The 15339-nt window shown below is 41.6% G+C and overlaps 1 protein-coding gene across 1 annotated transcript; it reads right to left on the bottom strand.

Moving 5' to 3' along the window:
- Window positions 1–636: 636 nt before the first annotated feature.
- Window positions 637–15339, bottom strand: ACAT1 (acetyl-CoA acetyltransferase 1). The gene is made up of 12 exons (XM_064171148.1): window positions 15233–15339; window positions 13022–13069; window positions 11729–11846; window positions 10745–10840; window positions 9374–9474; window positions 7459–7602; window positions 5217–5367; window positions 4116–4211; window positions 3336–3449; window positions 2898–2962; window positions 2103–2260; window positions 637–997 (listed from the first exon to the last, which is right to left on the bottom strand). Exons 1-12 carry the CDS (start codon window positions 15284–15286, stop codon window positions 877–879), a joined length of 1266 nt encoding a protein of 421 aa, XP_064027218.1. The 5' UTR covers window positions 15287–15339; the 3' UTR covers window positions 637–876.

Here is a 15339-nt window from a genome sequence, read left to right as displayed (position 1 = left end):
AGCAGTTGTCTTAAAGCCAGCCAAGAAACTTGTTTGACATATATCTCTTGCGAGAAGGGCAGGATGGGAAATGTGGTGGAATGCCCTTTGCAGTTTCTTCAGCAGGCTTTTTACTTAACTTCTTCCCTGAAATCTCCACCAAAGGTAAGTGCAAGGAAATATTCTCCTGTCTCTTCCTATCTGCAGTAGAACTGCCCTGAATTCAGTTACCTTCAGGGGTACAAGGGTGCAGCCAGGTATTGGGCAGCTCCCAGTGAAGAAGCAGCAACAGTAATTGTGATATTCATTCCTGAATCAGCCTCTGCTTAGCAGTATGTTTACGAAAATGTAGCACGGAGGTTTAAATGGACACAACAAAGTGGCAGCAGCACACTGAAGCTTCAGTAGAACTTGCATGTTTAAGATTCAACCCCATCTCACCCCAAGCCTGGGCCCCTTTGCCTTTAACTGGAGTGTGATGCATGCAACAGTAGAAAAAACAGCCTTAGAATGACATTATTTTTTCCACGAAAATCATGCAGTATTTAGGCAAATTAAGCAGGAAAAGAGCTGCTTCTAGTAGAAGCTCTACATGAGTTACCAAGAGAACAAATTTTCAGGAGCAGTTGAGAAACCATACATCAGTGATAGAGGAGCCACAGTTAACAAACATTCTTTATTGTCAGGTGTCAGGATATTACCATAACTTTTACACTTGCTACTTGCACTGTAAAAAAACTTGCACGGAGTGAAAAGTAATAGAAGCCCAGCTGTCTGTGTCAGTAATCCATGATAGTAATCAATGGCATTGCTCCACTTACTTATCAGTAAGGTGTAACATGTACCACTCATTGTTCTGATCAGTGTTCAAGGCTTTGTTTCCAATGCTCTTTAGGCCTACAGCTTCTCTATCAGTATTGCAGAAGCACCTCCTCCTCCATTGCAAATTCCTGCAAGTCCGTATTGTCCTTGTTTCAGTGCATGGGCCATGTGAACAACAATTCTTGCTCCAGACATTCTAAAATTAAAAGAAAGATACACATAGTTTAAAGGAAGTTCTTAATCTGACCCATAAAGGGTCATTGGCAGAGTATAGCCCTGAGTTACTGGTGTTTTTATTCCCCCTGACGTGAAAAGTCCAAAGCAAGCCTTTCATCAACACTTAAGATGAACTACAGGCTAGTCTGCTCTAGCTCCAATGGTTAAATATATCTAACTCTGTGTTTAGAGAACATTCCTTCTGAAAAAGCAAGCTGCCTCCAAGTCAAACATATTTGCTTACAGTTTGCTGTACTGCAGTATGCTACTTAGACCCAATTAATGTACAAAATAATTTAGATCCATACACTGCCAAAATTAAGACAAAAAAAAATCATATTCCCTTATCAGAAGCGCCGGATAGTGCAAAGGAGAGGTCAGCATGTCTTGCAGGATTATGCCTTATTTAGAGCTGGTGTCATTTTACTTCCTGATGTGGTTACTTCACATGTGCATTTACTTAGGAGGTTTTGAAATGGGTTTTTCCTCATAGACCTGGGCCATGCAGCATGATCACCTTCAGGGAGGGTTAATAGGATAACACAAGTCATGAGTAAGTTACAGGTGTTGGAGAGCACAGCAGGTGATCTAACTTATTCCAACTTCAGACATTCCCTAGGCTCTCCCTGTCTGCTGCCTTAGGTGGGTGGAGACATTGGATTCACTTCCAAAAATGCTTTGACAAGACCTGGAATTTCACTTAGTTAATGTATAAAGTTAAAATCCCCTGTACTGTATCCTTCGTTATTTTCCTTAGTTTACCTGTAAATTTCATTAGCTTAACTGGTTAATTACTACTGTTTATTCTGTCATGCTCATAGTTACCTGGTTTTAATACATCATAAATCTTTGTAGCTATGGTAACAAGCAAGCTCTTTATAAAAGTAGGTGATAACAAACTGAAAGGAACTATAGGATTGTGCTCATTTCAAGGTACCCTGAAATTTTAACACCTGCATGAAGTTGCTGTGTACTTGATAGCAAATTTCTATTACCTTTCCTACTTGCTCTAAGTCTGAAAAAGAAGGTAGAAGTGTGTCCAGAAAGCAGCACCTCTCTACAGGACAAAACCAGTGCATACTTACCCTATTGGATGTCCAAGGGAGACAGCACCTCCATGAATATTTACTTTCTGTGCATCAATACCCAGCATTTTAATGTTGGCCAGCACCACAACGCTGAAAGCTTCGTTGATTTCCCACATTGCAATATCTTCTTTCTTCAGCCCTGTCTCACTGAGAATCTAGAAACAATAATATAAGTAATGGCTACTACAGAAAAAAATGAGGAACCTATCTCTAGAAAGAGTAAGGTCTGTTTTCCACTCAGTGACTCTGTGCCCCTGTAGTCTGATTATAGTTCCCACTTCAGAACCTATTTGTCAGATGGAAAAAAGGAAAACAGGCACTGAAGCACAAACTCAAGGAGAGCACTTTATGCTGAGAACAGGTTTTCACCCTAACACAACTCCTACAGTAAGTGCATGGACACTCATAGCATTGTCTGTCACCACACACTCATCTTCAGTGTCCCTCTACACTAGTCTACACTTGCATAACCACATCTATTTTACCTTTGGACACTCACAGCATTGTCTGTCACCACACACTCATCTTCAGTGTCCCTCTACACTAGTCTACACTTGCATAACCACATCTATTTTACCTTTTGGCAAAGCTTCAAGCATGCCAACAAGCCCAAAGGTGGTGAAGGTGATATAAAACTAAACTCTTTTTCAAAACAGGTATAAGAAATTGATCCTCTGAACAATATAACTAGGATTGAAATTAGAGTTACAGTAAGATCCAGCTGAGGGATGAACCAGCACTCCAGTGCTACAGTGATTTGTTGCTTTTCATTAAAATCAGTTTTATTCCTACCTTGGGAACAGCATATGCAGGTGCAATTGGGAAGTCAATGGGATCAACAGCAGCATCTGCAAAGGCTGTAAAAAAACCCAGAAAAGCTGTTTAAAGACCATACACAATTTTCACCCGTGCAAAGCAGCCAAGATAGAAGAATTCTGCATATAGTGGTCCTTGAAACAGATAAATCTAAAATTCAGTGCTTTATGTGAGCCACAGAATAATTTTCTCAGTTGTTATTATAATCCATGTAGAAAACTTTATGATTGTAAGCCTGCTTGGCACAACACTTAAGTTTCAAGCACTTCATTGAGAAGATGCAACTGTAATGCCTAAGCACTCAGCTTTTCTGTCTCATGAACACCAGATAACTGCCCAAGCAGGACTCCCAGTCTGTGAGCATAGGACATGAGTATTTTCCAGGACTGTAAGCAAAGATAAGAAAAACCTTACCTACTATCCGTGCCAATGGCTTGGCTTTCAGTCTCTTGGCTGCCTCTGTAGTCATCAGCACCAAAGCAGCTGCTCCATCATTCAAAGTGCTGGCATTAGCAGCTGTAACTGTTCCTAGAAAGGTAAAGTGCTGTTTAAACAGAGGGGAAAGTGTCACATAACTCATGCATATGCTGTAATGATTTTGGGTTTACCTTATGCCCTTGAACACAAGGTCTTAGTGATATGGTGACAGCTGTTGCACTAAGTTGACCTAAAATTAGTTGAGGTTTTGGCATCAGCTGGATTAAACAAGTACAAGTCAACACCCATTCATACATTTGTCCAAGTGGCTGCTTAGGTCACACCTTCCATGCCAGCTGCGTTGCTGGCATTAACCCAGATACAAAGGGTTGTGAATTAGTGGGAAGTTTGATTTAGCCACAAAGACTGATCCATTACAGACTTGGAAGGGAACAGGCAACCATGTAAAGACTCCCCAGCTCCTGCATGGAGTACAAGAGCTTGTACTTCATGGAGACCAATGAAACAGCTACATGGAAACCAACCTGTTTCAGTCTTTTTGAATGTCAAAAGCCAGTTTTTCACTGGTTTAAGGTTCCCCTTAAGGACCATTTTTTAATCCAAGACAGTTTATGCTTTCATGACACATTTCTTTGTCTTAGCAGCCCTTTAGAAGTTTATGGTAGGGAATTCAGCTCTTGTCCACAGTACTTTTTGCTATGACAAAGTATCCCTGCACTTTGCAGAAAATGAAGCAGTTAGTTTAACAGTAGTTACCATTTTCTTTTTGGAAAACGGTTTTCAGCTTTGGAACTTTACTGAAATCAACACGCTTGTATTCTTCATCTTCTTTCACTTCCATGTCTGGCTTTCCTGAAATTCAGATTGGGTTTATTATTTTATAGGACAGTCCATGCTTAAGACATTCTAATAGAGTACTCAAAATCTGCCTTATTTAAACAACTTATTTCAGTAAAAGACCAAACATATGCAAAAGGCATGTAAAGAAATGTGCTTATGAAAACCTTGAGTACTGTGTCCAGTTCTGGGCCACTCAATTCAAGAGAGATGTTGAGGTGCTGGAATTTGTCCAGAGAAGGGCAACAGGGCTGGTGAAGGGCCTGGAACACAAACCCTATGAGGAGAGGCTGAGGGAGCTGGGGTTGTTTAGCCTGGAGAAGAGGAGGCTCAGGGGTGACCTCATTGCTGTCTACAACTACCTGAAGGGAGGCAGTGGCCAGGTGGGGGTTGGTCTCTTCTCCCAGGCAACCACCAATAGAACAAGGGGACACAGTCTCAAGTTGTGCCAGGGGAAGTATAGGCTGGATGTTAGAAGGAAGTTCTTCCCAGAGAGAGTGATTGGCATTGGAATGGGCTGCCCAGGGAGGTGGTGGAGTCATCATCCCTGGGGGTGTTCAAGAAAAGACTGGATGAGGCACTTAGTGCCGTGGTCTAGTTGACTGGATAGAGCTGGGTTATAGGTTGGACTGGATGATCTTGGAGGTTTCTTCCAACCTGGCTGATTCTACGATTCCTGGCCTCTGAATACAAGGACAAAGAACATATCTTTGAGGTAAATAATAGAGAAACTAAACCCACAGGTCTCCTCAAGCCATATTAGCTAACTAAAATAGCTAGTCTTTACATAAAGAAGGAAGAAGATATGGTATATAACACTAGAGAAAAAAAATCAAACCAAAACCAGATCACAGGTCACTGACTGCTGTCCACCAAAAGTCTGCAGAACAAAAATTTCCATCCTAAAATTTGCCTTCCCCAGATCTGCTTGTTTAAACAACAACATCTGCCCTGGACACAGACAATGTTATCGCTTCTAGCGAGAAACACAATTCATCTTATCACACCTTTCCACACTACCTTTTTGTGAAATAGTGACAGGAACAATTTCATTTTTCAGTATTCCTGACTCCCAGGCTGTTTTGCTCCTAGTGTAAGAGCCTATGGCGTAAGTGTCTTGTTCCTCTCGTGATATTGTAAACTTCTTTGCAGTGTTCTCCGCACAGTTGCCCTTGGAGAAAACCAGGAACGTTAAGTTTGATATTTCTGCTCAGGTGATGTAGAAATCTAACTGAAAAACTCAACCAGGCAACTTCCAGAACTGAATGCAACTAGCATCTCTAACTGACATAGTTGTGATCAAACAGGAACTTGAATATGATTTTCAGAAGCAGGAAATGTTTCCTGGAATCAGATAATTAAAGCCATGAAGGAACTTGCCTTAAAAGGCTTTTTTTAAGTTAAAAAACTGCATGCAAAACTAAGTGTTAAAGTGCTTAGAGCTGATGTCTTCAGAAACTGCTCAGCCAAGGAATAGAATGTTTACATCATCATAGTCATGTTTTTGTTCCATTACTGGCTTGCCTATTCCAAAGGTTATAAAAACAGGCCAACACACAGCGTTTACTTAGCCTTCCAGATCTGGTACTTTAAAAATCTATAAAGTATTTTGTCTAATAACTAAAATGAAACAAATAATTTTAAGAACAGGCCAATCATAATTACATAATCATTGATTCATTACCACCACTGTAATATCTGGCAACAAAACAAATAATTTAAGAATGCTCATTTGGTCAACCTGAAAGAGTTGTTCTTAGACAAGTTTTGTTCCATCTCTCATTTCTGCAGAAAACTTGGTGAATCAACCCAAAACCCTTTAGTACCGTGTTCATCCAGTTCTTCAAACAAGCAAGTTCACTTCTATGCAGTTAAAGAATTTAAAGCCTTCATAGCACCAGCAAACTAAGTCTATTGCCAAAACACAGACAAGAGTAAGTTCTTAAGGCCACAGGATGGACCCTCCTGTATATTCACATCTGAAATGAAGACAAAAGGTTCTGAAATATTGTCCCAACATTCGAAAACTTTGTGCATTATAACCAACTTCTAGAGTTTCCCCCACATACATGAACCAGCAAAATCATTATTTACATTCCTATAAAAGTCTTCACAATTAAAATCCATCCTGGCTGAAATGTGGGAGTGGGTTTTACCAACAGCCTAAGCAGAGTGCGCTACAGTGCAAAAAGAATGAACTGCACGTGGAAGCAGTGAGGTCTGTATCAAATTCATGTATCACAGTGAAGTGTTCTTCATGAAGTGCTTCCTGCAGAGCTGCAAGAACCCTGGCTGACCAACAGCGTCCTACCATGCTGAATTACCACAGGCAAAGGTCAGAAATCCTCAAACTAAAAGAATTTTGTGAGGAGAGACTGAGGGATCTGGGGTTCTTCAATTTGGAGGAGACTGAGAGGTGACCTCATCAAGGTTTATAAATACATAAAGGCTGAGTGACAGGAGGATAGAGCCAGGCTCTTGGTAGAAGTTGAGGCATAAGAAATTTCATGTAAACATGAGGAGGAATTTTTTCCCTGTGAGTGAGACAGAACACTGGAACAGGCTGCACAGGGGAGCTGTGGAGTCTCTCTATCTCGAGATATTCAAAACCTGCCTGGTTGTGTTCCTGTGTGATCTGCTATAGCAGATCCTGCTCTGGCAGAGGGGGGCGGACTAGATGATCTTTCAAGGTCCCTTCCAGTCCCTGACATTCTGTGATTCTTCTCAAACTGCTCTTTCCTGACGCTTGTTCTTCACTGTCTTCATATCAGTTGCCTTCCAAACCCATCCTAATTTCGCAGTTGTTTGTCCCATTTGAATTACCATGCTGATGAGTAAGTTTATCAGCTGACTCAAACCCTCCAAGAGAAGATAAGAGATATGTACACTGGGAGAAGGAAAATAAACATCAGAGCTTGCTGAACCTTACAGATTAGGAACCCTCAGTGTTCTCTCCTACACAAAGTAACAGCAAACCATCAGTAACAGGAGATATTTTTTAAATCCCTATTTTAGCCTATTCAGACTTCAAAGACAGACAGATAAATATTAATTTGCTATTCTGATTTTGTCTTCTGCTTAGCCCCTCTCATTAGAGTTACTACAGGAAGCCTTTAAGTGGAACAATTTTCCCTCTTCTATTGATGCTGTTGCTCATATCCAGGTTTGCTGGATGAAGTAGTTTCATAGTAATTACAAGCAAGCTCTTCAAAGCTGCATCAGGTTTATGGCTAACAATTTAGCACTGTGCAGGAATACTTACCATATGGATATGGTTATAAGCATCTGTCAGCCCATCTTTTACTATCAGGTCTTCCAGCTTTACTCCTCCATAAGGCGTTGATCCTCGACTCATCGTATAGGGAACATTGGACATGCTCTCCATTCCACCAGCAACCATCACGTCCTGCTCAAAGCAAAGAAGTTAATAATTCAGTGTGTGCTCTATGACTTAATGTTGGAACAAATATTAGCAAAAGCTTAAGCATAGAGGTTTTATACTTCTCAGAAAGCTATAGAAAGTATTTTTCTCTAGAAGTATTTAAAGAGCAAACAGCAGGACCAAGAGCTGAAGAATCCACTCTGACAGAACAACTGGACTTTTGTCCTGTATGCAGAAAGTTGCAAGAGCCGTGTCAGTGCTCTGCACTGTAATCTCATATTTTAAAATATATATATATATAAAAAAAATTCGTTTTTCTGCAAATTTCTTGGGTTTGTTTTTCATGTGAAAAAGAGTAAAGCTTTTTTTGGCTCCTTTAAATTACTACTCAGAAATGATGGTTTAGTTCAGAATAGATCAGGAGACACACTGGAAAAGCAGATAAATTAAAAGACAGCGGAGGTGGGATGCAGCAATAGATCAGAAGACCGAGAGTCTATGGCATTACAATTCTAAAAATTGAAGGAATTGGAGACAGAGGTAATGCAATTGTTTATATGATGACGTACACTGACTGCAGCCACTGGGAACCATCACTGCCTTGCATACTACAGATAACTCATAGTCCGCAGCCAGGAAAAACAAATCCACAAATCCCCCGTAATTTACAGCTCTAACTGGTGGAGTCTCTGATTTTGTTCTGACTGGCAGGCACAACATGTATGATAAGCTTGGCTGAAAGCTCCTCTTCTCAGAGCTCATGGCCTGCATCTGTCAAACCAGCCAAAGGCACAACCACTCTCACCAAGTTGCTGGATGCAAATTATTACATCCAAATGTAGCTATTTACACAGACACACTGGGCCTAGTTCAAAGTCCAGAGACAAGACTTCCACTGACTTCAGCAGGCACTGGACAAAGTGCTGTTATCTGCAGACCAAAGCCAAACCAGTAAGTAGTTGCCTAGCTTAGCTACAACATTATTTTCATAGAAGGGACAACAAAACTTAAATATTACACTTTTGTTCTAAAAAACACAAACCAACCAAACAAAAAACCCCAAACAAACCTAAATGTAAACTAGTAAGTACATTTCTCACTTAGAAACCACTGACTTTGTAAACTAAAAACAGATATTGAACTGACAATGCTTCGCTTCAGGAGCTACTGCCAAAATGCTTTGAGTATGGAACTAAAAACAAAATTGAAATGTCTTCACATTCACACTTCTCTGACATCCTTTGCTGTACAGCATTTAACAGATCGCTGAAGATGGTCTGTTCTCTTATCCTCTCAGTAAGTGCAGCTATTTTTCCCCTTTGTGCAGAGAATCTTAGAACACAGCTGACAGAGATAAGCAATTCCCCTCCATCAAGCCCTCTGCAATGAAAACACCTTTTCAGCAGCGACAGATTACACTTCTCTAAATAAAACATACGGAAAGTCAGAACCGTCTGCGACGCACTAGGAAACAACACTGCTGTAATATGTACAATCCATTCACTTCAGTGTTCAAAGTGTCTGAAAGTCCAGATTAAATGTGTTTAATCAAAACCAAAGTCTATTACAATTTCTTCATCTGACAATCTCCTAACTGTATTTTTCTAAAATGTTTTAAACCAAAACACACTTAAATGGCTGTAAAATTCAGGCTGCATAAGCAAAACAAAACCTTATTAGCTTTATTATCCCAAACTTCAGTGCAGTCCTATACTAAAGAGCAGTCATTAGTAGGACAGGTTCTACAACATCAGTTTTGTGGTGTTTATATCAAACAGCACTAAGAATCACATACCTGACTCCCACACATCAAGCTTTGCGCTGCCATCATGATTGATTTCATTCCTGATGCGCAGACTTTATTGACAGTTGTAGAAGGAGTGCCAATTGGTAGACCTGAGTTAAAGATGATGTACAAACACAGGTGTTATTTAAAGGGTAGACTAAGACTTTACTGATGTTTCTGCAGTATTTCATCAGACCAATAAACCCAAGGTGTCGAGTGTGCATTATTTAACTTGCCAGAGCAACTTATCTCCCCTCACCCGTAGTTACTGTTGTTCTTCAAGATTCTTGCTGTTTCTCCCCTCCCAACAACAGACTTCCAAGCCAAGTGAAGATCAGAGACAGAAGAGCAAAGAAGCAACTCCGGAACTATTCCTCCTCCTGACACCCTGATGCCTGCCTCTAAGAAGCACCAAAGACTGAAGCATAAATAAGCTGCAGAATTTAACAAAGGTCGACAAGACAGATTCCAGATGTACAGGGACTCTAAACACACACAAGATTGAACAAGACCAAAAGTCCCAGGAATCAGTGTTATTCAAAGGTTATTAACAAGTTGCTGGGTTTGACAGTTCATTATAATAGCTCTGAGCTCTGATGCTCACAGCATGGCTCAAGACAATCACATCTATGCCTCTGCCCTACGCTTGCTCTCCAGTATTATGGCTCTGCTACCAGAACATCATCTCTATACCAACAGTGAGATTGGGAAAACTAGCCAGGGGAAAGAAAAGAGCTGTATGCATCCCTTTTCTTCATATGGAAGCAGATACTTCTCTTTCAAAAAGAATCACAAAGGTATCCAGTTCTTACCTGACCCAAAGCCTTTCCTAGAGTCACGCTAAAATATGGAATCCCATCCCCACAGCAAATGAAAGAATTCCTGCACTCCAATAACATTCATGCTGCAGTTAACATTATAGAATGAATCCTTCCAACGACAGCTCCACTCTCCGTGGGAAGAAGAATGTAACAACATACTCTTATCTGGAGGTCAAGGAAACTCACTGACCCCTTAAGGTGCAAGACTAATGATACATTGAATAAAAAGTCTGTTGCATGTAAGATTCAAAGAGCAGCACATACCAAGAGTTTAATGTGCTCCAGAAGTACCAGCCCAGTCTCCAGTGCTGTTTTCTCCATGGTGTAAACGCCAAAAATGCAAAAAACAGGCAGTTATACCCATTGTGGGTATGAAAACTGATTCCTGAGGACATGTGATTAGGTTCACTTTCATGAGTGCAACAGACCCTTCACTCACCACAGTACAAAATGCAAACACAGAATGTCCTGACAAAAGGCTGGGCATTGCTTTGCTTTAACTCACAGCTCAGCAATCTACACTGCCTGCACAAAGCCCCAGTCATAAGAGAATGAATACCTGCACCCAAGACTGCTTGTCTTGTTGGAGCTTGTCCTTGTCCAGCCTGCAAGACATTACCCATATATGCTTCTTTTACTTCTTCTGCAGGGATACCTACAAATCAGAATTGTTCCAGTTCAGGATTATTTGCATGGAAGTTATCACTCCCTTTTGCAAACCTTCCCAATGAAGTTTTCCACTAAAGGCTGATGAAAAGTGTCATGTCCCAGTTGTGTGCTTACAGCACACAGGTCCCTGGTAGTCATACCCTCATATTCATGGACCTCAGTGAGCTGGTGATTCCCACAAAATTCCCTTGTTACGTGGCAGAACAAACTACAATTAGCTTACTAAAGCAAATATTTTCAAGTTTCAGTTTCCATGAATGATTAAGTGCACAAAACTTTCTTCCAGTCACATTTATGTCTAAAGAACACATTCTTTTGTTTGTCTAATGGGAGCAAGCCAAGGCTACAGATAGTTCCCACCAGACACAAGAGGCTGCACTTCTGCTGCATCTCTCAGAAATATCCTGGTTCAGGTTCTTGTAATATGTCGTTTCAAGAAGTTAAATTTGTAGAAAATTAACCTTCCTCAAGAGACTTTTCTATTAATTTGAATCCATCAATTGTCTCACAAGGCTGCTTTTATGCAAAAAAAAAGGCAGGGAAAGAAAGGGCCACTGGTTTCAACAACAAGTAGCCTTTGCATCAGCTTAGGTGTGCCATAAAAACCCAGTCCAGCAAAACAATTAGCATGTTCAGTCAGATTTGCATTGACACAGATATCTCTAAGCAGTATCCTAGAAGTAGCACTTAATTCAGATGGAAACAAATTCCAACAGACAACCTTACTGAAATACAATTTATGGATAAAGACTTTAAGAGTTCTACAGCAACAAAAAGAACAGGATCCTTTATACACCAAGCAACTGATGACAGATTGATACTGTTCCGGGCCACTTCAGGTTTTCTTTGTCACAGGAAAAAAAACTACACATACCCGCTCTTTCAATTGCTCCCTTAATTGCAATGGAACCGAGTTTAGTGGCTGGCAATGATGAAAGAGATCCTTGGAAAGAGCCAATTGGTGTCCTTACAGCACTTGCTATCACCACCTCCTAAGAAGAGAAGCATGGAGTAAAAGTCAGTCTCTGTTACACATGCACACTTATACTCGGTATACAAACTTACTCACTTTTATTCTTTCATCCCTATCCTGCATGTGTTTCAGAGCACTAAAATAATATTAATACACACAACATGGGCAACAAACACAAGGAACAAGACACTGGTGTAAAACTGCAGGACTACAATCCTGTTGGGATCACGGAGCCACAGTGAGATAGCTCCCATGACTTCAGTGCAACTACCATGGAGCAGATAAAGACTCTTTAGGAGAGAGAGACCAAAGAGATGAGGAGAGGGAATTGTCTTTGAAAAAACAGCTGGAGTGCATTGGGTTCAACCTTAGGATAGAGAATATTTGCAAGAATCTCAAGGCCCTGTAAGGAGTCATCACCTAAGAAAGCTGGTTAATATTTGAGGATCTCTAGAGGTCCCTCCCAACATCTACTGCTTTGCAATTTTGTGATTGTCCTACCCAACCCTGAGAACAGTTCATTCCAACAAGAAGGAAGTCAGGTGAAAAGGACACACTGTCTGTACAGATGACCAAAACTCATAAACAAAAAGGAAGCATATAGAGGTGTAAGCAAGGATAGAGATTCTGCAAGACACTGAGTATGCAAGAATGAGACTGAAAACTAAAGCCCAAACAGAATCAAATCTAGCAAGAGATGTCAAAGGCAACAAGAAGGACTTTCATAAGCACCTAGGAGACAAACAGAAGTCTAGGGAAAACACAGGGGAACTTGGTGACACAAAACACAGAAAAGGCTCACTTAACAAGTGTCTTCTTCACTAGTAAAACTGTCCTTCAGAATCCCAAGACTCCAGAGAGCAGGGGGGTACTTTGTAACAGCAAGTTGCAAGATAACATATAAATAACCTCAAAAGCTATACTTTCCAGTAATGGACAGACAGTTGTATTAAGCCTGTTAGTTGACACACTTCTACCCAGGTTCTGTCCCACACCACCAATCAGCAAATCAAAATAAAAAAAATATAATATTTTATTCCATATTTCTCAGTAAAGTGTGCCTTGGACATCAGTCACACTGTCTTCAACGTAGACTTTTTTTTTTTTGAGTGATTAACTTTTTTAAAGCTTCAGCAATTAAAGGACAGTTTCAAATTAGTGGTTTATTACAGTCAGGTGGTGCTTTATACTTACATTTAAAGTACGCTGTGATGCATAGCTCCGGCTCGTATACTTCAAAGCCTGAAAATGAGAAAGTCCTCAAAATTTCAAATCAAGAAATCCAAAGCTATGACATTTCAGTAACATACCATTTTCACTGAAATCATTCTTTAAAAAAATAATATCTAGGAAACCCTGGGGAAATATTTTAAATCACAACATGCATTTTTTTTTTAAGTGCAGCCTCCTTCAGTCTGACCACAACATCTGTGATAAAATATTTGTCTGGAAAAAAAAACAGATACTCCTTTGAAACCAAAACTCACTCCATCCATTTTGGCCAAGTCCATTATGTACACGTATAGTGTATGTCTAAACTAGGGTAGTGGTGCTACCTTTAAAAAGTTTACTAGTCTCCCTCTCTGCTTCTCCAGACTTTGGTTCATTCATTGTTGTCATTAATTTCACTGTTTCTTTTACACAGTGGTAGTTTGTACCTGCAGCTTCATTTCATTGGTGTTTCATCAGCAAACATGAGGATAATTAATCCAGAATGCTACAACTATATATATATAAAACAAACAAACAAACAAAAAAAACACCCTGAAAAAAAAACACAAACTAAAACAACCAACCAAAACAACCCCCACCACACAAACAAGCAAACCAACACACCACAAACCAACCAACCCGAGCAAAATAAAAAGTTATCATCCAATCAGGCTAACTCAACAGTAACTAGCTTCATCTAATTAATCAGTGTAAAGATACATAGATAGACCTGTGGGAATTATTTAATACATGAATGGAACTATCTTTCAATTAGTGGTTCAAAATATCAAGAGTTAAAACCATTTCCATAGACAATATTTCAGTATGTTGGGAACTCCTGGTCATTAGTGAGTAAATGCTAAATAAATGCCAAATAAAAATTATACCTACTTAGACACTGCAAAACACAACCAATTTCCTAAACCAATAAATGCTTCCTGTCATTGTGCCTGTAACAGGAAAATTTAGTCTATTTCTCACTTTGCTTGACAAACTGACTAAGAGACTGCTTTTTTTTGCCTGCTGCTTTTATTGTGGAGCTGGTTTTTTTTAAGCTCAGGTTGTAATAACCAGCAAAAAATTTAAGTTAATCTTCTCTTTGAGAATAAATTGTGTCCTTGCAGGGATTTAATAAGAGGGCTTTCAAGGATTCAAAGATTGGCATTTAAAAAACAAGAATCACTAGTAAAGTGCTGCTCCTGAAAGTTACTTTTGTAGTAAACTGGACTACGCAGTGAAGCTGGCACCTGCTAGTAGTGTTTACGCTCACAGTATCACCAAGGTTGGAAGAGACACCAAACAAGGCACCCCCACTCAAAACCATTTTCTACAGATGGTGAGACACAACGTTCAGCTTTGCACATGGCAACGTTTCCAATCCCCATGCAATCCAACGCAGCATGGATGCGTCACCTGCCCGTCTGTTCGTAGTACAGCTCTCTGCACCAGTGACAGGATCTCTAGCGCTCCAGGCCAGCCAGGAGCCTCAACAAGGAGGGAAGCAGGGCCCCAGAGCAAACCCGTACTGCATGCGGCTCTTCAGGCAGCATCTCTCCCCTAGTGCACGTGGAGCCACGTCGGCTGCCTGCTTCCCCTCCCGGCCCCGGCCAGCAGAAGCCACTGACAGCTGCTACACAACCTTGTCGCTGAAGCGAGTAACAGATGGGCACAGGAGTTCTGCGGAGCAAGATGGATATCGAGGTTCGGAGGGGCAGCGAATTATGAAGGTACAACTGAGGAGCCTGGCTAGGGCCCTGCTGAGCCCGTTGCACTCCCTGCGCCTGACAGGCACCGGAAAAAAAGCCGCTCTGAAGATCGCGGCTGAAGGTCCTGCTGGCTTAGCGCGGCTGCCCGCACGGACCGCCGAGCCGGGGGGAGCCGCCCCTCACCGACCACACGACTCCAGGGCGACGCGGCCCGCCCGACCCCGCAGGCCGCGAGGGACGCCAGTCTTCGGCTCCCCTGGCTGCGGCTCCGCAGCAGATACCGGCCTGGGAACCTTCTCCCTCCCCTCTCAACTCCTCCCGCCGCACCGCATGGGTGAGGCGAAGGGCACGAAGCCTTCCCAGCCACAGACGTGGGTGTGACCTTGGCCAAGTCCTTCCAGGCCCAGCCGCGGGTGCAGGCCTGCACAGGGAAAGAGGAACAAGGGAAGGGAAAGGAAGGCCCCGCTCTTCGCGCCGCTCGCCTCACCCGCAGCAGCTCCGCGGCCGGGCGCCGCCAGCCCAACATCGCCACGGCTGCCATGCTTGCTCCCGCCGGCCGCCCCTCGTCACCTCCACCGCCGCCCCCACCGCGGC

Source organism: Pogoniulus pusillus, chromosome 3 (assembly GCF_015220805.1).
Source record: "Pogoniulus pusillus isolate bPogPus1 chromosome 3, bPogPus1.pri, whole genome shotgun sequence".
Lineage (NCBI taxonomy): Eukaryota > Metazoa > Chordata > Aves > Piciformes > Lybiidae > Pogoniulus > Pogoniulus pusillus.
The sequence above is the reverse complement of the archived record's forward strand: the minus strand, read 5'-3'. Positions and strand labels throughout refer to the sequence as shown.